Source organism: Ammodytes marinus (assembly GCF_949987685.1).
Source record: "Ammodytes marinus genome assembly, chromosome: 14".
NCBI classification, from domain to species: Eukaryota; Metazoa; Chordata; class Actinopteri; order Uranoscopiformes; family Ammodytidae; genus Ammodytes; species Ammodytes marinus.
This window is the reverse complement of record NC_137218.1, coordinates 17,476,223-17,499,983: the sequence shown is the minus strand read 5'-3', so window position 1 is coordinate 17,499,983 and position 23,761 is coordinate 17,476,223. Positions and strand designations below refer to the sequence as shown.

The following is a 23,761-nucleotide window of genomic DNA, read 5'->3' as shown; positions in this document are numbered from 1 at the left end:
GTTTTTTTACTTGAATGCTTAAATTTTTAGCTACCAAATACATTACCACATTTCAGAGGGTAATATTTAACTTTTACTAAACTATGTTTTGGAGCTGACTCTTAAAAGTTATTTGTACACTATATAATTAAAAAACTGTCCAAATCAACCAGCCTTAACACTTGAACCCTTATGAGCATACTAAAAAAAGTAATTTGTGCAAACACTTTTTTAAACTACTAGAAATGTGAAGTGTTGCTACTTTTACTTTATTAAATGACCTCAACATTTCCTCCATGCTAATCTATTTCATGACCATGCGTTCACTCCAATGCCCTGCATGTTTTGTAAACGGGCGCTTCCATTTGTGCCATGAAGAGGGCGCCATATCAACCAAGACAAACCTTAAATCTTTTTTTCTTTTTTCTTTTTTTAATCCTTGTTTCACACTGTCCTGTAGTTTCTGTCTAGCAGAAACACACGTTTATTGCGCGCTGGAGACTCTGCCACGCACATGTAGAAAAAAAATGAAGTCCATGCTCTGGTTCTTTTTTATAATTTGGTTTGCAGATGCAGAGTTAAAAGCCCGGAAAGGTAAGAGCAGACCCTGCTGATGCTGCGTCTGCGTTTGTCCTGATCAGGCGTTTTGTAGGGCTCAAAATAAGGTTAAGCAGAGAAACTGTAAAGGAGAGTATTCCCGGACTGAGCGGATATTTTCAGATTGACAACCTCTGTTGCTCTGAACAAAACGTTGATGTTTGATGGAGAAGTGTATGCCCTCACTCTGCTACCTAAAAGAAGGATATGTAACTTGCATGTGATTTCTGTGAAGAACAAGGATCAGAGTGGCATTTGCCGTTTCCCGTGTTTTTCTCTAGTATGCAGAGCTGACTGTCTTTTTCACTTAAATGTTGTAGACCAATTGTTTTAGCCTAAATAGGCATAGAGGAAAAGTTCTTGTGTATGCTGTTCGGTTCATCTGCGCCATAGGCCTATCTCTGCTCATCCTCTTAATTTTTTTTACTCCCAGGGTCTGGGGTGGTGTGCCCTTTTAAAGACAAGACATACAGCCCAGGAGACAGCTGGCACCCCTATCTGGAGCCGTTCGGATTCATGTTCTGCATGCGCTGTGTCTGCACAGAGGTGCCTTTAAAAAAAACGTTTTATCATTATCAAAAATGTTTATTTGTAAATGATCAACATCTTAAGGAATATTACTCTGACATTGTCTCAGGATTTTTTTAGTTGCTAACTTTGCGTTTTTTTGGGGAGAGGGGTTAAAAGTAGCATGCTTGTAAACTCTGACATTGCTCTCTCTTAGACAGGCCATGTGAAATGTAACACAATCAAGTGTCCTGCTCTGCCATGTGAAAACCCAGTAACTGAGCCTCAGCAGTGTTGCCCGAGATGCACAGGTATAGGCCTACAGTAGATGACCCTCCTCTAAATCCTCTCATCAGTTTTGTTATTTTATTAATTTATTTTTAAATGAGATTCTCGTTTGTGACCTCTGTACTGTGTGATGTGCCATCCTCAGATGAGCCTAGGATCCCTGCCGGGCTGCGAGCTTCGGTGAAGTCCTGCAGGTATAATGGAAGCATTTATCAGCCAGGGGAGACCTTCACTAAGTACAACCTCTTCCCATCCAAGCAAAGCAATCAGTGTGTCATGTGCACATGCTCTGTAAGTTTGATCTAATTGACTCCTATTTGTTTTGAAGTCACACTGCGTTATGATTATTCTGGAATCCTATAAATGCGTGCAGTTTGCAAGAAATCTAAAATCATAAGCTCATGTTTTTCTGATTTGAATTACTAGATGTATATAGTAAACTTTAAATTAAAAACTTGAGTGATGCATTAACACAATATAACACTTATTTTATGGTCACAAAAATATTATTTTAAACATTATTTAAAAAATAGCTTGAGCCTCTGCACTAGATCCACCTAAAGGCAACAGGTACAACATTGAACATTCCCCCATGATACAGCATTGTGTGTGTGTGTGTGTGTGTGTGTGTGTGTGTGTGTGTGTGTGTGTGTGTGTGTGTGTGTGTGTGTGTGTGTGTGTGTGTGAGTGTGAGTGTGTGTGTGTGTGTGTGTGTGTGTGTGTTGGGTTTTCCGTCCCACTTACTCATCGTATGCTTGTGCATTGAAAATGAAATGATGAAATTAACCCACATGCTGGTGAAAGCATGTTGCTCTCGTTTGACTGTTGGCTTGGTCATGTTTGGCACAAGAGAATGGACGAGGGTTGTTATTTAGAGGGAAAAAAACGTATCGAGAAAAAAAACAAGGCACATTTCGGAGAGGAAACCGCGAGTCAAGCCAAAATCGACAAACAACCCCGGACTTGTGTTTGTTTACAGATGTTTCCATGTTTCCAAGGAGACAGCACATACCAATACACTTAACAAAATTATGCCTTGTATACATTTTATTACTGTACAAAATCATGTTTATCCTAATACATTTCTTCCAGGCATCCATTAATCAATATTAATTGTTAATTCTTTTGGCAGTTTCTGTGAAGGGCCTTGATTTCTGTACAACATGCTGACAGCTTTATTCATTACTTTCCTTCATATCACAGAGGATATCGGGATTATGAGTTACCATAGTTTTCAAGACATGCCTTGAGATGTCCTGTTTCTCGGGTACTAGAGCAGGTTGCCAATCATTTGTAGAGTTGCTAGTTGAGTGTCCTTAAAGGCCAGGACACACCAGCCCGATAATCGCCGTCGTCAAAAAAAAAGACGAATCTGTTTGGTGTGTGCCGTGACGTCGGCCGACGTAGAGGTCGTCGGGCTTGTTTTGAGCCTGTCGGCCGCCGATTGAACATGTTCAATCGGCGGCCGACCGTCTTTCATTTGGAGCAATTTGATTGGTGGAGGGCTAGCGAATCAGTGAAGCCCGGAAGTGAGGCGGGTAGCACAAACAGCTAACAACAGCTAGCCATCGTTTTAATGTGTTTGTTCGTTTCGTTTTGAGAGTACTCACATGCATCAACCCTTGTTGACTGCTCGACACCATGCTCGACACTCTCTGCTAAAAATTGTGCTCTTATGGTCCATAAATATAAATACGTATTTCTATCTATGTTTATGCACTAGAGAGATGTCCAATCATTTCCGGCTTTCGTATTTTTTCGGGCCACAATACAGATTAGCGCCGCCTGCTGTTGTGGAGACATTACGTCCCGCGAGCGTACGGAAAATAAACAGTCGTCTCGGTGTGTTCTTTAGCAGCGACGGGAAGCTGGAGCTTCCTGAAACGGCCGACTCCATTTTTTGCGTAGTCGGAACATGTCGGACTGGTGTGTCCTGGCCTTAACAAGACGCTGAACCCTTAATTGCATAGCAGCTCAGCCACCACTGGCATGTGTACAGTATGTGTGACATTGAAAATGATCATTTTGGGGGAAGAATTCAAATAAATTTAATATCTCATTAGATGTTGGTTGGCATTTTTCAAAAACACTATAGAAGACGCTGACTATCCGCTTTTTTGGCCTTGTCTTTGTTATTCCGAGTGATATACAGTACTGTACATGTGATTCCATATAAATACATGTCCAGAGAGGCCTGCAGATACTTTGGAGTACTTTGAAGGGCTTGCCCTACGGAGTGCATACCTGGGCAATAAGAAAATAATACATATTTCCTCCCTTTTCATTTTCTTAGAATGGAAACATCTTCTGCGCTCTAAAAACATGCCAACCAATCACCTGTTCCTCTCCAGTCTCAGTCCCAGATACCTGCTGTTTGGTGTGTAAAGGTAGTGCAACTCCTCCAAGCTGAGAACATTTCTCTGTTCAGTTTCCAACCTGCAAATATTTTGTTCATGGATTTTAAATTAGGCCCAGGCATATTGCATAATAATAAGAATGTTTGCGACTATTTTTTAAATGTATCACAAATATACAGTACAAGTAAGCGAACAATTATTCTGAATCACAAAATCATATGCTTTTACAAATCCAATAATGTTATGTTTTTTTTATAACATATGTATATATATATATATATATATATATATATATATATATATATATATATATATATATATATATATATATTTATTTATTTATCATGTTAATAACGTTGTCCTTACTCTTCGTTTTTTTCCCTCCTTTGTCTTTAGATCATAGCACAAGTGGGTCCTCATCAACTGAGGATGGAAACCAGCAGCTGAACAGAGGCGTTGTAGGTCCTCACTGATTTCTCGTACAAATCAACACATGTTTGATTGACGTTAGATAAAAGGGAGGATCAGGCTTTCGAGTTTGTGGCTGACCTTTGACCTCCCTGTCTAAGGGGTAAATAAAATGGTAAATGGACTTGACTTATATAGTGGTTTTTAGCCGATTTTCTCAGCCCCAAAGCGCTTTACATTTCTTACCACATTCACCCATTTATACACGATGGCAGTAGCTTGCCATGCAAGGCGCTCTCTGAACCATCGAAAGCAATTTGGGGTTCAGTGTCTTGCCCAGGGACACTTCGACATGTGGCGGTATAGGCGGGGATTGAACCTCCGACCCAGCACTCCATAGGCAATCTCCCTACCCACTTCACCACTGCTTCTCCTTACCCATTCTCCATTTTGAAACATGGACCTTCTGGCCTGATAGTAAGACTGAAAACTGTCTTTTTAAATCACTCAGGGGAAAAGCCAAGTGAAGCCAATGGCTGCATAGTTGAAAGATAACTTGTGTTTTATTATACCTGTGTTCACAAAAGAGGCATTCGGTGGACCAGTGTTCTGGAGAACAGAGCAGGGCGCGGTCTGACCGTGCCACTTCACCCCGGGCTCGTGCTTCTGCTAGAGGTCTGAGCCTCAGTAAACTGAACCTCAGAGGGGCTTCAGAGACCACTGTCAAGATCCTGTTGCAGAGAAAACACCAAAGAGGTGAGACTGACAAAACAGAAAGATATTGTAGAGGTTTTTCTATATTATCGATGTTCCTAATAACGCTAACGATCGTTTCCGCGTGTTCCATGTCTCTCAGCATGTTTGTACAGCGGCAAGACGTACTCTCACGGTGACACGTGGCACCCAGTTTTGGGGAAGGTCCTTGAATGCATCGTGTGCACTTGTACTGATGGCCTTCAGGACTGCAAGCGTATCACGTGCCCCAGCCAGTACCCATGCCAGCATCCTATTAAATCAGCGGGGAAGTGCTGCAAGACATGTCCCGGTACTAGTCAAACATGGGATCATCACATAGTAAAAATGTTTGTACTGACATAATGTGATTGGCTTTAAACATCTACCACACAACTTATCTCTGTTTTTCCTCCCTAGAAAGCAAAGCTGAAAGAAACCAGACCCAGTGTTATCTTGGATTCAAAAACAACCTCTTGGTGTATAAAGTACAGTCGTCTTTGAAAGTGGACTCCACCAACACAGTGAGGATCATTGCTGTTGAGAGGCAAAGTACGGCTGAGGTTGAAGTGCAAGTATGGAACACTGTAGAAGGTAGGCTACTGTTAATACTAGTGGGAAGTAGGCTATTCTAAATGAGTAAATGAAACCTTTTGAGGATAGTAATAGGCTACCACCCTTATATCTGTTCAATTAGATTAGCTTTAGCATAAAGAGTGAAAAGAGGTTGTATGAAACCGATAGCCACAGCATTGTCCAGCACATAGGCCTAACACTTCATACAGTCAGAACTTTTCCTACAAAAAATAAGATATCACATGTTCATATGAGCTGTAGAGGTGTTGGTCCAAGGATTTAGTTAGCTTTAGACTTGGCCAGGCTAACTTGTGTCCCCCTGTTTCCAGTCTTTGTGCTAAGCTAAGCTAATTAGCTGCTGGCTGTAGCTGCATTACCATAAAGATATGAGAGTGGTGTCAGTTTTCTCAATTAAAGCTGGAATTTTTGCTTCTGCGGTCTACAGATTTAAGTGAACACACACAGGTTTCATTTGGTCACTTTTGCTTGTGAGTGTGTGTTTATTTATTTATTTTTTAAATACTTGTACAGACTGGGTCTAACGCATGTGACCAGAAAGCAGGTTCATAGTTAGCAAAGCAAAATGTAAAGGAAAGGAATAGTAGATCTGGAAACGGCATACATTTCTGTCAGGTGAAACATAACACATGTTATGTAACATAACACATGTTCCACCAACAAGCAAACTTGTCTTAAAGAGGACCTATTATACTACTTTTCTGGTCTTAATTTCTTGTTTTACACTGCTATAGAGCAACCTGACACGAATCACATCACAAAAAACTATGTAGATTTTCGGGAAGCTCTTTCTCTTATTTTGGCGATCCAGCACATCCTGTCAACACTTGAGTATGTGTGCTTCGGCAATCTCCGCTCCCTCCGCCTGTGCATCGGCCATCTCCGCTACCCTCCCCCCCCCCTCTTGCAAACCCCACTCCGTTGTGATTGGTTACCTTCCTTCCGGAACACTTTCAGTGGCGGGAAGCGCGAGCATGGACCTATAATGGCGCGAGGCAGACGCGAACAGGGAAGTGACAGCATTACCATACATGGAAACATCCGCGTGGTCACGTCACGAATTTTTATGCGACGTCACGAATTATGAAAGGGTAGACCGCTTTGAAGACGTGACTTCTCAACTGGCTAGAATAGTGTTTAGTGCTCTGCACAGACACCCCAGACGGTCAGCAGGGAATACGTCGAAATGCATGTAAGTCATTATTTGATAATTTAGTATGGTTAAGCATGACTATGAATCATCATAACAACGTTTATAGGTCATAAAAGTCAAAAAGCATCATAGGTCCTCTTTAATGACTTTTGCAACCAAGCAAAATGGCGTATTTTCCAAAATGACAAACTATCAGTTTAAGACAAATATATCAGCATTGCTGCACCAATGTTTGACTCTCATCTGATTTCTCTATTCATAGGTGTTTTACAATTAATGGAGATTGGTGACGTCCAAAGAAAAGATATTATGGATCATCCAGAGAATTACACATTACTTACAACACTCGACGAAGGTTTGATACATTTTGCTAATTTGTTAAATGCTCCTGAATTCTTTTAATGTGATACTTTTGTTTTTATGTGACATATTTTTATTCATTCAAGTTTTCACTGTTTTTCTTTTCAGGGACTTGGAGAAAATTCAAAGATGAGGGAGAGAATCTGGGTAAAGCCTCTCAGACCACAATTTGTGAAGAAGGCATTCGAGAGATGATGACTTTCCTAAATCCCAAGCAGATTGAAGACCTCTGCTCACCCTAGTAGATCTTCTTCCATTGACTCTCTATGTATCTATATTCCCAATAACCACATGGTAAAAATACAGAGCATACCTTATTCATATACATGTTGTACTTGGATGTCCTGTGTCATTACTGTTAAACAGGTGGAGTCATGTTATAATTATGATAGTTGGCTGATACATTGTTTTCCGTTGTGTTTTAATAATCAATTACTTTATTATGTAAATTATTATTAGGTCAAGAACACAGGGGACATTAGTGTTTGTCTGTTGGGGTCATAGACCTGCAGAAGGTTCTGCCTCCAGTCACGATTCAAACACTTAAGTGGGTTTAGGTGCCAGCGCTTAAACAAATATTAACAATAGGCAAATGTGAATGACGAGTAGGCCTAAAGGGCTCAGAGTTGGGGACAGCCTCAGTATCCATCTATTGTGTGATTGAGGACATTTTGGGATCAGTATTACTCAGACAAATCCTATAAAAATCATGTGTATTTGTTTAGATTATGTTCATAATGTTAAGTGTCTTTTTTAAGGATGTGTAATAATCAACATATTTATTGTAAATATAAATAGAGGTTGTGTCACCTTAATTAAAGCATATTGTTTCCTGTGTATATACATTTGATGTTCTGAATGTTTTTGTATGAATGTCAATATATAGACCCACTGTAGCTGTTAAGCAGCCACAGGATATGGTTTGTTGTCATATCCTAATGACATTTTAAGGGCTCCACATACTAGAAATAGTTGTATTCTTCAATGGTCATAGTTCGTTGATGTAGCTGAATGCACTCTGTACTTCTGCACACAATTTGAACCCATAAAGGATTTTTACACTGTTTTACATCAGAAATAACTTTGTCTTTGTTCTTTTCTTTTAAGCTACAACTTGCATCTTTCTATCCTAAAATGGAATTATTAGCATGGGGCCATACATGGCAAGACCGGCAGAAAGATTTGGCTCAGAGCTCACAGTTGTTTTGAAAATGGTTGTTTCGTTTATTGTCTGCATGCCGGCCATAGCAGAGACGTCCTAAAACCCTTGCTGCCTGCAGGCTTCCATTAAAGAGGACTCAGGAAGTTTGGATAAACTGTTTTCCTGCTTGAGATGAAATGTTATCAAAGGCATGGAAACCAAAAGCAGAGCTTCAAACTCCCCTTACTCACCCAAACAGTGTCTTTCAAACACACACACACATACACAAATATTATATTTTGCTAACAGCATTTTTTCACAAAAATCTCTTATTAAATGCCATACAGTACCTCATGGAACCAATTGTTTGATACCTGTGTAATCGTTGTACTTTTTACTTTGTATTCCCCAGAATACCCCCAATACTTGGTTCAAACAAATCCAACCCTATAGATAATGTCATAGAAATAATGGACTCCCTAGATGTAAGCATGATCTGTGAAAGCGGTCTTTTTGCTCAGCGGCACTGTGTGCAGTCTGTCCTCAGGCCTGTTTGATCAACAGGTGTCAAATTATCACTGTGGTTCCCATGACTCAGTCAGCATACAACTGCACATTAGGAAGACCGAGGGGGCGCTTGAGAATTATATTGCTTCCCTTCTCTGTGATCTCCCGAAGTTCTCTCCCGGTCCCCTCCCCTTCCACAATGACTCATTGTGTTGCTTTCACACTTTGCGCCAGACAGCTCTGTCTTCCTCTTGCTAAAGGCATGAAAAAATATTTTGGAACAGATGCACTCTCCTTGTATTCCTTTATTACTCTACCAAAAAAGGCTTTCATACTTGTATTTAAACTGTTGGACCTGGCCGTTTAAAACAGTCTCTCCTTTAGTTGTCCAATGAGGCTGTTCCAGTCAAAGGGGTGAGAAAGGGGGTGTTCTACTTTATTGCTGCCAACTTAAATTTGTAATTAACATTTTCATGACACCAGTTTCCCAGGCAGGTCATTAATTGATGAATATTAGCCTGCATGTGAGTTTAAAACACGTTTTATTTACAACAAAGGTGCCGCTTGTGGCACTGCATGTTTAAATGACTTTGTCAGGCATTTGATGGAAATCCTATAAGTCCTCATTTTACGAATGTTTGAATTTGTCTCACAGGCCAATTCAGCTATGAATGCTTAGTCTTGGCTCTGGCAATTGGAACAGCTGGAGGCAGTCAGTTGGTATAAATCTTGCAGTCGATCAGCTGTGTGTGTGTGTGTGTGTTAGTGTGTGTGTACTCCGCACTGCCGCCCATGTAACCCAGATTTGGTGAAAATGTGAGACTAGGGGTCACGGCTCGGCCCCGGGATTGGAGGAACATCTGAGCCATTGTTGCAATATGAACAAATCTTTGCTGTCGTTTTACACGCCGCTCCCTTTGCAAGACAGTAAGAGAACAATGATTCATGCATGTCACATACACATCCTTAATGGTATAGTCCATCATGGATTTCATTTAAGAAACCCTTTTTTTAGGGCAGAAACCACTCAGTCTAGCATAGGAAAGCAGCTGAGTTGAACAAATTTCAAAAGATGAAATTAAACCTTTCCTGATCTGCTGCAGCGAGCAGTTCCTCGCTGATGATGCATACAGTGTTTGTGAGGAACTGAAGCATTGCAAATCAATCAGACAGTCTTTTGATTCAGAGGGAGCCAAATTGTGTTAAGTTAATTAAGTCTGATAGATGTGTTTGCTTTCATAGCTGATTAAGGCGCTCGGCAGAACCCCTCGAGTTTATACTTCATCAAAATACTTCCGAAATCTATCAAGGACTCTGTTTTTTACACCCTTACCCTCTCCTTAATTAAGTTGGCCCTGATCATTTTAGCTGAGGTTTGGAGGCGGGCCAAAAAAGCAATGGACAATACCAGGATATTTGCCATGAACACTTTGGTTCGTCCCCTTATCCTGAGCGGCTCGGCTTAAAGGTCACAATTGTTAAAAGCCTGTGCTTGTAATGACTGTTAACTATTAAAAGTTAAAAGACATAGCATGACGGCTTACAACTTTTGTTTTCACAGATTAAAGAAGAGCATGCAGCAACAACATTACGGTTCTGATCTGGGAAAGGCCTCTTTTCAGATATCAGCCAGGGTATCTGAAAGCCTGTGTCCAGCGTTACATGATAAGTGTGTTACAGTTCAATTGTCCATCAAAAGAAATAATGAATAGGACCAGTCTGCAGTGAACTCATTTGGCACTCGAGTAATGAGGAGTGTTGATGAGGTATTCGGGCCCATTCTCCCCCCAGGCCAAATCTGGTGTTGGAGTCTCAACAGGGTTATTCTCAAAGCTTAACTGTTGGCCCTCAGTCTGAGAGTCATATAAATCTTACCCAAACATGTCTCAGGCTTGATTGCAGTGATGATCACTGCTCCGTATATGAAGTGTTCTGAAATATACTGACAAAAAAACCTGCTTAGAAATATAAACAAATATCTGTCAGGCCTAAGACACTGAACATCGATGCCTTTCTCAAACCAAGTCTTGTTATTTTTGCATTTGGACGGAAAAGCTCACCCTCCTGCCAGATTCTGTTATATCACGAGAGCGTGGATGGAAAATGTGTTTTCAGTTAATAACTCACCTCATTGGTTTTTCATGGTAAGAACAAAAGGGGTCACAGGGGTAAACCTTTACTGAGGCTTTTTGTCTGTTGTATTGTTTTACTGTGTTGATTTTGATCTAAGTAAGAGTCTAGTAGAAATAAAATAAAAGAGACATTAGGCCTACTGTCTACCGCCGTCACTCTACAATATGGAACAAAGCAAATAAGTAAAACTAACTTGGTCTTGGTCTTTATTGCAATGAAAGCTGGAGTAACTAATAAAATAGATTAAAAGCATGTGTGCATTGAGTAATTATATTCAGTCTTAAAGAGATTTGTCACATTAGTAGAACATTTTCACCTATTAAGCATGCCTCCATGAGGTCAGTAAAGATTTATAAGATTAAATCACCAACATTATCAGGCCAAATTGCTCAGTGTTTGCAATGTCTTTGTTGCTATGTTTAAAAGTCATAATGTTGGACTGTTTTAAAAAAGGCACATAAATTAACTTGGAGGCTAATCAAGTAACATTAAAGTAAAAATATTTAATGAGTACTAATTTAGGAAATCACGTTCAGTTGAGGAGTATTGGGCGGTGTTCCAATGGGTTATCCTGTCGACAAAATAATAACAGAAAGACAACAGAGTTTGGGTGTGGAGTTTGAATACCGTGTTTACAATGATTACTAGGCAGGGAGGATCAAATTAAAGATGGAATCACGTTGCATTATGGGAAGAGTAGGATCCAGTGTGTGTAGTTTAAACCATGGAAAATAAAAAGTCAGGATAACCTGACCTCTGCCGCATCCATTTTGAACTATCTCTTTGTCGTCATATGTCTATTGAAACTTTATGGCACTATACAATCACCATGCAGAACGCCCATTTAACAGTTGCTCTAATTGATGATTTTTCATGGGGAATACTTCTCTGAAACATTGTGAAAACAAAACAGTAATGATATGTTTACAGAAAACATGCTCGGGAGTTGTTGGAGTATTTTTGGCTGTCCTCTAGGCTTGTATTTATATCTATAGAGAAAATCTCTGTGTAAAGCGTGCTGACAGATTCAAGCATGACTCACTTTGATCAGGTCCTGATCGGGCCAATCCGACCTCAAAGGGACCTGGAATTGTTCTATGCTTTTGTACTTAACTACCCTTTTGACTTTTCTTCTGCTGCCAACTTCTAGGATTGAATAGATGGTGGTGAAGGTGTGTGGCATTTGGCTGTTTTAGTGTGTAATAGCTGGCACAAACACACGCGGACAAAGGAATGTGTGTTTATCACCAAATAACTGTCGACAAATGCTGAAAGGTAATCAGTAAAACACTTTCATGCTTTTATTCGCCATCTTGTGAACATTAAAAGCAGGGGGAAATTGTTTCTGATGGGTTACTTAAAGCTGTGTGAGTCTGCAATGAGGTCAGTGAATGCCTACTATCTGCTTGGAATATAACAGGCTTTACTGTGACTGATCATTCATTACCCAAACTGTGGAATATTTAAGTGCATAACACCCTTTTTCGCAATAGTACACGTCTATTTTTTTTATAGGGCTATATATTTACATCAGACAATTCCAGCATGAAAACACTTGCAACTCGTAGTTGCTTGAAGCACTAAACATGATCACTTCACAATTGCTTTGTAACAACAATCTACTCCGGCAAAAAATAAAGCCATGCCAGGACTCAGAGTCTGGGGGACAAACTTCATCATTTAACTGAACGCAACAACAAATCCTGAGAGGGCCTGTTCTGTATCTGTGTACTTACTGGTTTACTTACTTTACATGTTATGCTCCTTGTTGGAAAGCGTAAGAATCAATTAATATATTGCACAACGAAGGGCAGGTGTGAAGATGGTCCAGTGGAAATTGTGAGGGCATCAAGTGGATGGCTTGAGAGTTGCCGATCTGGGGCAGCTGGGAAAACAGTGTGACGCCATGTTCACACTAGACGTGACAAACTGCCACACTGCAACTGCTGCGTCTCGCTCGCTCTTGTGTTCACAGTGCATTTCTGTCGCAGCGCTGGAACGGTCAGCCCTATCGCTATCGCCATTGGTTTACCATTGGCCGTTAATGTTTAAAATGATATGAAAACGAGAGAAGAATTGTTGTTGGAAAAGCTTGAGTCGAGTCAGAAAATATCAGTAAAAACATTGTGAAATTCTGAGGTGATTTGGCCTAACACAGTTCAATCCCAGGGTGGTATACAGTATTTTCTACACAGGCAAGCTCTGCTGAGTGGAGCTCCAATGGACTGGAAAATTGTAGTTCTGCAGCTTGTCAAATCACTGCCATTTGGCACATTCTCCTCATTACCATCAAATATAGGCTACCGCTAAAGATGAGTAGACCCCAACCAGACCCTCTCAGAATGAAGGCCAGGAGTCAGCCTGATCACAAATAGGAAACTGCTGGTTCTCCTCAATATGTTAATGTATTTATAATTATTAACCAGAGCAAACACATCATGTACACTTTTAAATGTTGAATCAAACCACACTGTCACATATGTGAAATACTGACGATGTTGTTGCAGCTTTAGATATTTTTGTGACATCGTTGACATCTCTTTGCTCATGTGTTCAAACTATGAAGGTTACCATGTCCTTGTAGTTGTAAGTATGTTAATGTGATTTTTTTTAAAGCATGAAATAAAAAAACATACGCAAATAATTTGAATATTGCTTATTCCAAGGAATTTAATCAAAAAAGCACTTTCTAAATATTTGGATCATATTTGTTACACAAGTCACTAGATATCTATCTTAAAGGTGCTGTAAGCGTAATGGTTCTTTTAGCTAACTTCCTGTCAGTTACTGCAGTTAGCAGTCCCCTCGCTCGTCCCTACGTCACCACATTAATGCACTGCGGTCTTCAAGCAGCAAGTTATCTAGCATCATCTCAGATCCATAAGTGTGATAAAACATGATAAAAACCCTCAAAACAGACATTGGGAAGGATTTTTACCTGATCCGCCATTGTAGGCGCATACATCCACCCATCTGTTGCTCTGGCGTGCACCGGCAGTGAGACCATGGAGTGTATCATATATGAGTGAGACGCCTGTCGAAGTGTAAGGTTCTCTCTTCTGATTGGATACAAATTTCGGGATACTACAATAAGTTTATTTGCCGATTACATGCAAAGCAGCTGACTTAGAGATCGGCTTTATGAAACGCGCACATTATGTGAGTGATCACTGTATGAATAAAGAGCGATTTTACACTTAACATAAATAAACCGCTTTCTTCACCTTTAACCAGAAAGTATCCACTGGTCTGGCTGTATACATTAGGCTTACTGTATGTATGCAACACATATATTATTCACCATTCAATACATACAGAAAAAGGGACATATCCACATCTGAATGTAATAATGAAAAATCCCATCTCAACATCTTCAGAGCAGGGTGCATTCCACATCTGCAAGCTGCTCCGATAAAGAAATAATTGAAATCATATGAAGGGTGAGCCCGCAAAATAAAAAAACAAAAACATGAGCATGACTAGAAATTAAAAAGCATCCATTGCAAGCTTGTAGGAATGTCACATAATGATGTATTAACGTGCGGTGTAATTTATATGGGTACAGAAGTGTGCTGTAAATCCTGGTAAATCATATTGAAGCTATTCCTCCACTAAATCCTCTCTCTCCTGCCAAATACATGACAGCAGGCTCCACTACACTAGACATAGTGATCGGTTATGCAAGAGTGGATCAATGGTCTGTCAAACCTAATATTTGCAGTGTTATAACTAATGCCAAAATAAATTATTTTGGGGCTGGGGTTTGTTATATTGTTTTGCCAATTGAAATTTTACTTTTCAATAGGATATTGCACATGATAGGCCTAACTCACAATTTCAATTGCCACAGTGCTCATTGTGGATTTTATTAATCTCCAACATTGTGTTGTATTTCTTCACTGCTCATGAGGTGAAAGGTGAAATAGAGTGAAAGCAGTATTGCTTTCATGCCCCAGGGCACTTTAGCAGGGTGGAGGCTTACAAGACGTGTGCTGGAAACCACATATTTCCCACCACTCTTGCATAGTATTGGATTTAGACTAATCACCAGTAACACGTAACAGTTGAAAGTGGCTTTCCACTTTCCAAAGAAGGCATTCCTTCACTGTTGCAGCTAAACCTTGATGGCAAACAGTTGATGCGTACTGGATTAAGTCTGGCTGCAGCTGCTCAGTCATCAATCACCATCACACAATTCCTGTCACTGTATCTATCAGATAACAGACAGAAACACATGCCACCCACTCACAACTACACACAGCTCACTCTGCTTGATTTCAATGAACTCCGTAGCTCTCTCTGTGCAGAGAGCAGTTACCTAAAACCTAACAGATATAATATTAAAGGAACTTTAATAAACTACCACATAATGATTTATTTCCTGCTTTACGCTAGCTAGGCTATATGTTTCCTGTTGGTAAACTTCAAAAATAAAGTTTGAAGATTTATTTTGGCTACAAGGAATCATTATTTTATGTTCAATAAGGAGCACAACGAGATTCACTCAGCACCACTTTTATTTTTCGACATGCAACAAGAAATACTATAATACTATAATAATAATCACAGTTGAGCTCAGCACTGGGATATGAATCAGAGCATCTGCACAGGTGGATGTTCTGCTCCATTTTGGTTGTCAGACTCTATGCTGGCTTCTTGTTCCATTGTTTTCCTATGGACCATCTTGTACTTTGTCTTCATATCCCTCAGCAGCGACCGGGCTTCCTTATATTCTTCCTTGTTAACACCTGTGCTGTTTATGGCGCTGCCTTTACAGAAAAACAAAGTGTTATAAGGAAAGGTAAAGCTTGAAAAAGGTAATGTTAGCTCACTCATGTGTAATAAGCTAACTCAATGTTAGCTTATTGTATCAGAAATGTGCCTACTTAAGGGGACTTCTCTTCTCGTTGTAGGCCTACTCGCTTTGATTTCCTTGATCATTTCATCAACTCTTTCAGTTGGCTGAATTATCGGTTTCAAAGGTGGCAGTTCCTTAATCTGTGAACAGAATAGTTATTTGTTTCTTTTAAACCATGAAGGGGACATTTTCCTTGTTCTTCACTTACTAGATTTATAATAATTTGTCAGTAATAGACTTTTTTGTGTATCAAAACATCAAATATCTCACCTTTTTCTCTCTTTCTCTGTATGGTGTCTGGATGCTATCAAGCTTTGGTTTGGAGTCTCTGTAAACATTAAGATTCTTCAGTGTTTGTTCCAGCATCCGAACAGCTGTTTGAATTCCTGTTCAGAAGAAAAAAAAACCTACTGCTATGGGATGATTGTATGGAAAAAGACAATGAATAAAAAATAAAGAATAAATGTGCAAAATCAAATATGTAGCAGCAAGTGGAACTACAAGTCCTGACCGATGTGTCTCTCTTCGTTCTCTGCCATTTCTGTCAGGTCAGCTTGAAGATCAAACTCACTTTCAGGAACATCTGTTGCCTAAATATTGAAATAAAAAAAAGTTCTCTGAAAGGTTGAGACTTAGAGGACGATCGACTGTGTATATCTGAAAAGCCTTACCTGAGTAACAAAGAACTGCTCTGTGTTTTCTTGGAGTGATTCTGGTGTTGCCTCCCTTTCCCCAACCTGAGTTTGATCAGGACAAGGAGTGTCCATCAACAATGGCTTCTTTGATACTTCGAGGAACTTTCCTTTTACCTTCAAAACAGATATATGTCAACAATAAAAAAGGATGATCTAAATAACAAAATATTCAGAGTCATGATCCATCAACATCGACAATGTGCAACATATCCAACCTTCCATTTTGGATCAGTGGACACCTTCACCGGAGGCATCAAAGCTTCTTGTGTCTTCGTACGTTTTATTGTTATCCCCAATCTGTCTTGGAGGTAATAGGTCAGTAATTGAGAGTATCCTGTGTACAAAACAGAGAAAAAATTTAATAAATAAATGTAATAAATGTAAAACCAATCTTTAAAAATGGCCTCTTATAGGAGCAAAGTGAAGGGTTACCACTTGTCTTTCTGGTCAGAGGGTTGGAGTGAATATCGATTTCTCGAAGCATTGGGAATAGAGCAACAGCCATCAGTGCTTCTTCCTCTGCAATCTGACGACAAAACACTGATGAGCCATTCTAAATCCTTTTTGAAAAAGGGGTCATGGTTTGTTTATTTTTTCCAAAAACCTTGTTTTCAGCTAAATTCAGGTACTGAAGTTCTGGTAGTGGCAAACTGGATTCTCCACAGTACTCCTCCTTGTAAATGATCTAGGGAGGTCGATGCAGGCCGCAGATTTAAAAGCAGAGATTTAAAACATATGCCATAGAAACACAGTAATGCAAAATCTCAAACTCTGACTGTGGCGTGAATCACCTGTGAGGTCCTGTTGACATTTTGGTCAGCGGTTGACTTTGGCTCAGTGTGGGCTGGATTGAGGGGATAAAAAGGACTACATCTCTCACATGCAGGACCTTTGTTAAGTTACTCACAATAAAAATCACATCAAGCAGATGCTGAGCATTTACCAATTGCTTTTTCTTCAGCTTGCTCTTCAGCAGAAGTCTTCAAAGGTTTTGCACAGCCTGTTGGTTCCAAATATGGTATTGTGGAAATGTGGTTCCCCTGCAGGTTTAAATACTTAAGCCTGTAATTGACAAGTAAAAATGAATGTTTATACATCTGTTTTTGTACAATGTGAGACATGAATCAGCCGTTAGTAATATTTTGTTTCGTGTAGCAAACTTAAAACCATGTCAGGACCTCTTAAGGTTCGCAAGACTGCTGAAGACTCCAGAGGACAGATTGTTGTTGTCAAGCATCAGGACTTCAAGAGCTTTAAAATGGGAGTTTTCTTCTTTAGCAGCCCTGTATAAAAACAGTACAATTCACCAACATGATAAAATCCATACTGATAATTACTGAATGTATGTCATGATCCACAAAGTTAGAGTGACATACAACATACAGTCTGTGTGTGAACCATTTCCAGTTCATCTTTATAAACCTGGCAATAGAGCAGGTGGATTGAACATCTATATGCATTTGCTTCACCAGAATCAGAAGTGTGTATTTGGAACATTTGTCCGCCCCCTCTTGGTCAATCGGAAAACTGTTTCAAATGAATACTGGGTTTGTGGCCTATCTCTGTAATGAACTGTTTGAAAAGGTTGTACCAACGCACTGATTCAGTATACTGATAAGGATGATTGACAATTCAACATCATAGGTAGAAAGACAAGCTTAAAAAGTTAGCAAAATAGAGTAATGATGCACTTTAATGCAGATCATCTAAGCTGATATGGCAAGTTGTGTGACCAAAGGTGGTGAAGCATTCCTTAATTTAGCAGTGAGAAAGTTAAATATGGTACCTATCACTCCTACATTGCTGCTTCATGGAAAATAAGGTACTAACAGTCGGTTGGGGCCGTGGTTGGAACAACCCAGATGAGGAGGTAGATGATGAAGCTCATTTCCAGTCAGATGAAGGATTTTTAGACATGGAAGTTGACCAATTGTATCAATATCATCAACTGACAAACAGTTGTGGGACAAATCCAAAACCTATTAGTATCAAGATGAATGATTTAAAGAGACATAACCACAATTAGCAATAGAAAACAGAGGAGGAGCAGGGTACAAGCCTGAAATATTGCAAATCAAAATATTACCAATGTAACACACTAAAGAATTATCTACAAAAGCTTCTGCTCAAGTGTTAATTGATTACTGTTTTTAGAGATACATTTGTATGGATGGAAGTGAAAAGCTTTCAATCTTCTTAGAACTGAAAGAGTTGTGTTAAGTTGTATGACTCCTGTGATTGGTTGATGAATAAAAATATGCAATATAAAAAAATAGTAATTATAACACTAATGTATCATCTTACCTCGAGATGAGGGAAGTCAGCAGCTTGAAAGGTCATGTTGCAGAGTCCGTTTAATGACAGATTGAGCTCTCTTAAAGACACAAAACTGCTGAAAGACCCTGCAGCAAAAACAATGGAACTTTTCAACATTCACAAAATCTTAATGAAGATAAATGTGCACTATATAGCCTACTGTACATGAATAATTACCTAAGGAGAGGGAGTTAATAGATGTATCAATGTAAGCAACATTGTTAAACACCTTGAGGTCCTCTGGCTTGACCTGTTCACAGTGAAGAAAAAACACATTTTATCAATGTTATCCACAGATTATCAAATGTACAAAAATGTGAGTAGAGAGGATTACAGAATTCAGATTTTGTTCACTGATGTCAATGGAGCAGAGCTCAGACGGCTCATCAACACGATGTAACTGGAGCTACAAAGACAAAAAATGTATTGTAATTGTTTGCGGTCACCAACAGACAAGAGGTAGGCTACCGTATGGCTATTGTCAAATAAGCAATACTGAAAGATTTCAGTGCCTTACCAGGAAAGGTCCATCTAAGGTGATACCATGAGGAGTATCAGCCTTTGTGTTGTTCTCACATTTTGTATAAGACTCTTTAACTCTTCTAAGCACGTCCTTGTATTTCTGCTCCTCTGCCTTTCTGTAAGCCACATGCCAATGACTGGCACCTGCAAAGAAAGTCAAACATCTCCAATGAATAATTTTGTATTTAAAATTTGTTTTAAAAACAGCCACTGTGATTTTACATAACGTATTATGTCAGATCAGTAGCCCATACCTGATGATATAAAACTGAGAAATAAGCAAATCATTAGGCCCATAGGCTACATTTGAAAAGACGAATCAAATTAATATTTGCATTTTTGCTTAATACTATAACATTTTTTCAAGTTGGCTGTTTTTGCATTTTGGGGCTTTATTACTTTGACAGTTTATTATTTAGCCTAGCTATTATTTTATAGCCTAGGTAGGCCTAATTAGGCTATGTAAATAATAGGCTTTAATAGCATGTAGGCCTAATAGGCTAGAATATCATTCCATTATTGAAACTATAGATATCAGGCAATGTATTAAGACAAAATACCTCTTAAACTTTGAAAATAAGCCTTATTTAGTCTACATTCATAAATAGCTATTTTGTTTAGGCTATAGGTTTGTTTTTGTCATTAAACTAGCAATCAAAACATAGGCTAATTGTTTCAGAATATAATTTCACTTAACGCACCTTCTTGTCTTCGATTGAGTAATGTCCGGGCTGGGAAACATTTGATCGAAAATATATATCCGTCATTTGTATAGGATGCTGCAGTCATCTTGTTCGCTCGCGTGATCCATTTATATCAGGAAACTTTTTCACGAACTGAACTGTCACAACAACTTGCTACAGTTCATTTGATCTTGAGCTACACTGTCGTGCTCTGTATCCTAGCAACAGCACGTAAGCGGAGAGCTGCTCCTCCCGTCCAGTGCGCGGCGGTAAGAAGTGAAAGTGCGTGTTTACTTTACAGGCAAAGGCGGAAGAAAAGCTTATCAAAGATATTATTCAATGATAAGATAATAACCTTCGATATATAGAAGCGAAGACAACAGATAGGCTAGTAGTTTTCCGTTTACAACTTTTTTTTTTACAGTCTATGTTTACACCACAGGAGTTTCAAATAATTTTTCGAGACAAATGTACGTAAGACCCTCGTTCGTTTAAAATGTTGTTTAGATAGCTAACGTATCTGGGTTGACCACATTGCGCATGCGTGAGCTGGATAGGCTACCGTATGTTTTTAAAACGTTTGTGCCTTAACAGCTAAATTGTTTGTCAGATATATATCGTGCTTGAGCAGGAAAATGATAAACGTTGGACCACACTGAACCTTTTGGCATGTTGCTGAGCAGGCAGGTAAACCCGACGTCTAATGTAGTCCAAGCCAACACGGAAGTAAGTGTCAGTGTTTCCTCTCGCTTCAATGCCGTCATATTTTTTCAGACGAACCCATAGCACCAGTGTCGTGAACATCAGAGGTCCCCTGGTTTGGCGTGAAATTAGACGGTATAATGCCGTTCACGCAGAGATCAAGGGTGACCAATGTGAAGAGTGACGAGTGAAGGTAAGGGATTTGTTATGCATGCGCAGTAGCCTAAACGTTGGATGTCGTTTGTAACAATGCAATCATAATGTGTCTATGATGAGCTGCTGGACTGTGAACTCTTCCTGTCTACGTGCTTTAAAGATTGTTATGATCAAGTATAACAGACTTAACAAGAGATTTGCAATATTTTCCATTCCCAGGAACTCTGATCCACCATGGGAAACACACCATCAAAGAGTGGCAGCGGAGAGGAGCCCGTCAAAACAACTTTGTTTGAAAGGGAGCCAAGTGGGATCACATACAGAATACCTGCTCTCATTTACCTGAGGCACTGTCACACCTTCCTCGCCTTTGCAGAGAAACGATCCTCTCCCTGTGACCACAATGCCAAAATTCTTGTCATGAGAAGGGGAACGCGGAAAGATGATGGATCTGTTCAGGTTATTGTTATTTACTCAAAATGTTTTATTTATTTATTTATTATTCTTTCGCACAATACACAATTTTCTCTTGCAAATATTCATACATCATACTTTGTGTTGTCCGAAGGACTGAATGAAAATGACTGACAAATTAGCCTTTGCTTTTATACCGATAACTGTTACCAGTAGCATACCCTTGCTTATTTTTTTTTTAAATTGTTGTCTTTTATGGTGTTTTTCCAGTGGTGGTCCAGTCAGGAGCTGGCGACGGCATGTCTACCAAACCACCGCACAATGAATCCTTGCCCGGTGTTTGAAAAAAACAGTAAAACACTGTTTTTGTTTTTCATCTGCGTCCTGGGAACCACCACGGAGGTCAAGCAGATCCTCACAGGTAAGAACAAGGCGCGTCTCTGCTGTGTGAGCAGCAGCGACGACGGCCAAACCTGGAGTCAAGTGAGAGACTTAACCGAGAGTGTGATCGGCGAGACCATCCACAAGTGGGCCACATTCGCCGTGGGTCCGGGCCATGGTGTTCAGCTGGAGAACGGCCGGTTGATCATCCCGGCGTACGCCTACTACGTCCCGTACAGATGCTGTTCCTATCCCATTCCATTCACGGTCTACCCGCGGGCCCTGTCGATATACAGCGAGGACTTTGGCCAGACTTGGCGCATAGGTAAGATGCTCCGAAAGAAGTCGTGCGAGTGTGAAATGGCTGAGATCATAGACCACGAGGGCAGGAGCCATCTTTACTGCAACGCGCGCAACGCCGGAGGCCCCAGATGCGAGGCCTTGAGTGAGAACAGCGGCGTGTGTTTCGACAAACCCCACGTGGCCCCGGAGCTGGTGGAAACGCGCTCGGGCTGCCAGGGGAGCATCATAGGCTTTCCCGCTCCCGAGTTTGTCCCCAACGATGACGCCGAGAGCAAAGCTTGCGGCACGTCGCTCTTGTCTCCGGACACGCAGACCTGGCTCCTCTTCGTCCACCCCACCAACAAGTCCAGCAGGAGGGACATGGGCGTGTATCTGAACCGCTCCCCACTGCACTCTTCAGGATGGGACAGGCCCAGGATCATCCACAGGGGACCCAGTGGCTACTCGGACCTGGCCTACAACGGGGACAAGGATCAGTTCTCGTGCTTGATGGAGTGCGGGAAAGAGAGCGAACTGGAGCAGATTGCGTTCATGTCCTTCACCCTCAATGATGTCATGCAGACGGGCAGTAAGAAAGAGAAGAAGATGCGCTGAAGAAATTGTGGTTGCTTTTATCCGTGTTATTAACAAAGCTCTCTTTAACATTCTCCTGCAACCTAAAAACCCCAAGCAAAAGCCACTGAATAGGCTATGCCGTGCAGTAACATCCATCCGTGTTTACTGTTGTTCTACTACATTCTGGAGAGAATAATGCATGCATGAGTCGTGTGTTTTCTTGTCTCCTTGTTTACATGAAAAAGTAATTTAAGTCTTAATAGTATTTATTACCGGTAATATGCAACCAACTGTATGTAAGGAAACTATTTTTTAATGGGTTGGGGTGGGGAGGGGGATTATTTACTTCACGCATGCTGTGCTGGACTGTCATCTTTTAAAACAGGCTTTGTGTGTACTAGCATGTTTGACAATAACTTCAAACCCATTTCTGCATCTTATTGAACTCTCAGTGTTTTCTGAGCAGGGTTAGAGAATTTGCCTACCTCTTTTTATTTTCATATAAAGATCATCATATAGCAGGCCTTGTAAAGGGGAGCGTAGAGTTTTCCCTCAGTGCTCAGTCTCTCCTTTACATTGAGTATACTCTGATTCACATATGCCTTCTACTCCACTCTTTAATCCTGTATATGATGTGTCACAGCCTGTCAGCACACCACCTTTTCTCTAGAGGTCACAGTGGGTGCCACAGAACTGGAAAGGAAAAAATAAGCATTGACTCTACACTTGCCACATCCAGCTAATCAACGAAGAGACCAATCGAACTGTACCACATCTATGAGTTTTTATCGATTCACCGAAAGAGATACTTTTTCACATGCTGCTTCTTCTGTCGGGAGCATTTGGGCAACTTTGTACTGCACACTGGTACATTAATTTTTAAAAGCAATATTTAACTTTATGTTATTAATTTATTTTTCTCAACAGGCTTTTTCCCATCTTTTTCCTATTGTTTAAGTACAGCATTATGAGCGAGTGTGATTGGCTGGCTGTTGGTTTTCAAAGGAAAGCATGTGACATCACGTCATGGCAGATGAAGACTCACCATTTATAAAGCCGCTAGGAATTGATACAAAACCTTGGACTGAGAGACTAAAACATCTTTCCTTGCCTAATCTCATGAGGCAAAAACACCTCCATGTGGTTCCACACTAGTTTCATTGTGTTTTTGTTGACTGTTGTGGAAAGTGACAAAACCTGCATGAAACATGTATTTTAGTAGAAAATAAAAGTAACCTGTGATCACCCGACTCTTTGTAAGCTTGCTTTTTATAACTTACAGTTGGGATATGTTTAAAGACCCAAATCCACAACATCTGTCTAATTGTAATTTGGGGAGTTAGTTTCATCTGTAAGCATCTGAAAAGAGTAAGGCATATTATTTAAGATATTGTCATTTCAGTTTGATAAACTTTACAGA

At 40.1% G+C, this 23,761-nt stretch overlaps 3 protein-coding genes across 3 annotated transcripts; 2 read left to right on the top strand and 1 right to left on the bottom strand.

Moving 5' to 3' along the window:
* The first annotated feature begins 423 nt into the window (after positions 1-423).
* Positions 424-8,047, top strand: chrdl2 (chordin-like 2). Its single transcript, XM_080041614.1, has 11 exons — positions 424-573; positions 1,010-1,122; positions 1,301-1,394; positions 1,517-1,662; positions 3,665-3,758; positions 4,125-4,186; positions 4,724-4,892; positions 4,993-5,181; positions 5,289-5,462; positions 6,878-6,970; positions 7,084-8,047. The coding sequence occupies exons 1-11, from the start codon at positions 507-509 to the stop codon at positions 7,215-7,217; spliced, it is 1,335 nt and encodes a 444-aa protein (XP_079897740.1). The 5' UTR covers positions 424-506; the 3' UTR covers positions 7,218-8,047.
* Positions 8,048-15,349: 7,302 nt separating this feature from the next.
* On the bottom strand, positions 15,350-20,614 carry xrra1 (X-ray radiation resistance associated 1; the record flags this gene model as incomplete). The annotated part of the gene is made up of 17 exons (XM_080041450.1): positions 15,350-15,525; positions 15,643-15,754; positions 15,885-16,000; positions 16,126-16,204; positions 16,286-16,423; positions 16,525-16,643; positions 16,742-16,835; positions 16,914-16,994; positions 17,086-17,153; positions 17,253-17,371; positions 17,488-17,592; positions 18,140-18,288; positions 18,614-18,711; positions 18,803-18,875; positions 18,960-19,031; positions 19,143-19,291; positions 20,611-20,614. 17 exons carry the CDS (start codon positions 20,612-20,614, stop codon positions 15,350-15,352), a joined length of 1,752 nt encoding a protein of 583 aa, XP_079897576.1.
* On the top strand, positions 20,590-23,583 carry LOC307261188 (sialidase-3-like). Its single transcript, XM_080041668.1, has 3 exons — positions 20,590-20,725; positions 20,908-21,147; positions 21,373-23,583. Exons 2-3 carry the CDS (start codon positions 20,923-20,925, stop codon positions 22,378-22,380), a joined length of 1,233 nt encoding a protein of 410 aa, XP_079897794.1. The 5' UTR covers positions 20,590-20,725; positions 20,908-20,922; the 3' UTR covers positions 22,381-23,583.
* Positions 23,584-23,761: the final 178 nt, after the last annotated feature.

Excerpts from the sequence above, each read along its gene's own strand:
- chrdl2 (XM_080041614.1), top strand. The coding sequence starts at position 507 with ATGAAGTCCATGCTCTGGTTCTTTTTTATAATTTGGTTTGCAGATGCA. Across the intron at positions 1,123-1,300 it reads TGCGCTGTGTCTGCACAGAG|ACAGGCCATGTGAAATGTAA; the intron begins GTGCCTTTAAAA and ends GCTCTCTCTTAG. Across the intron at positions 6,971-7,083 it reads ACTTACAACACTCGACGAAG|GGACTTGGAGAAAATTCAAA; the intron begins GTTTGATACATT and ends TTTTCTTTTCAG.
- LOC307261188 (XM_080041668.1), top strand. The coding sequence starts at position 20,923 with ATGGGAAACACACCATCAAAGAGTGGCAGCGGAGAGGAGCCCGTCAAA. Across the intron at positions 21,148-21,372 it reads AAGATGATGGATCTGTTCAG|TGGTGGTCCAGTCAGGAGCT; the intron begins GTTATTGTTATT and ends GTGTTTTTCCAG.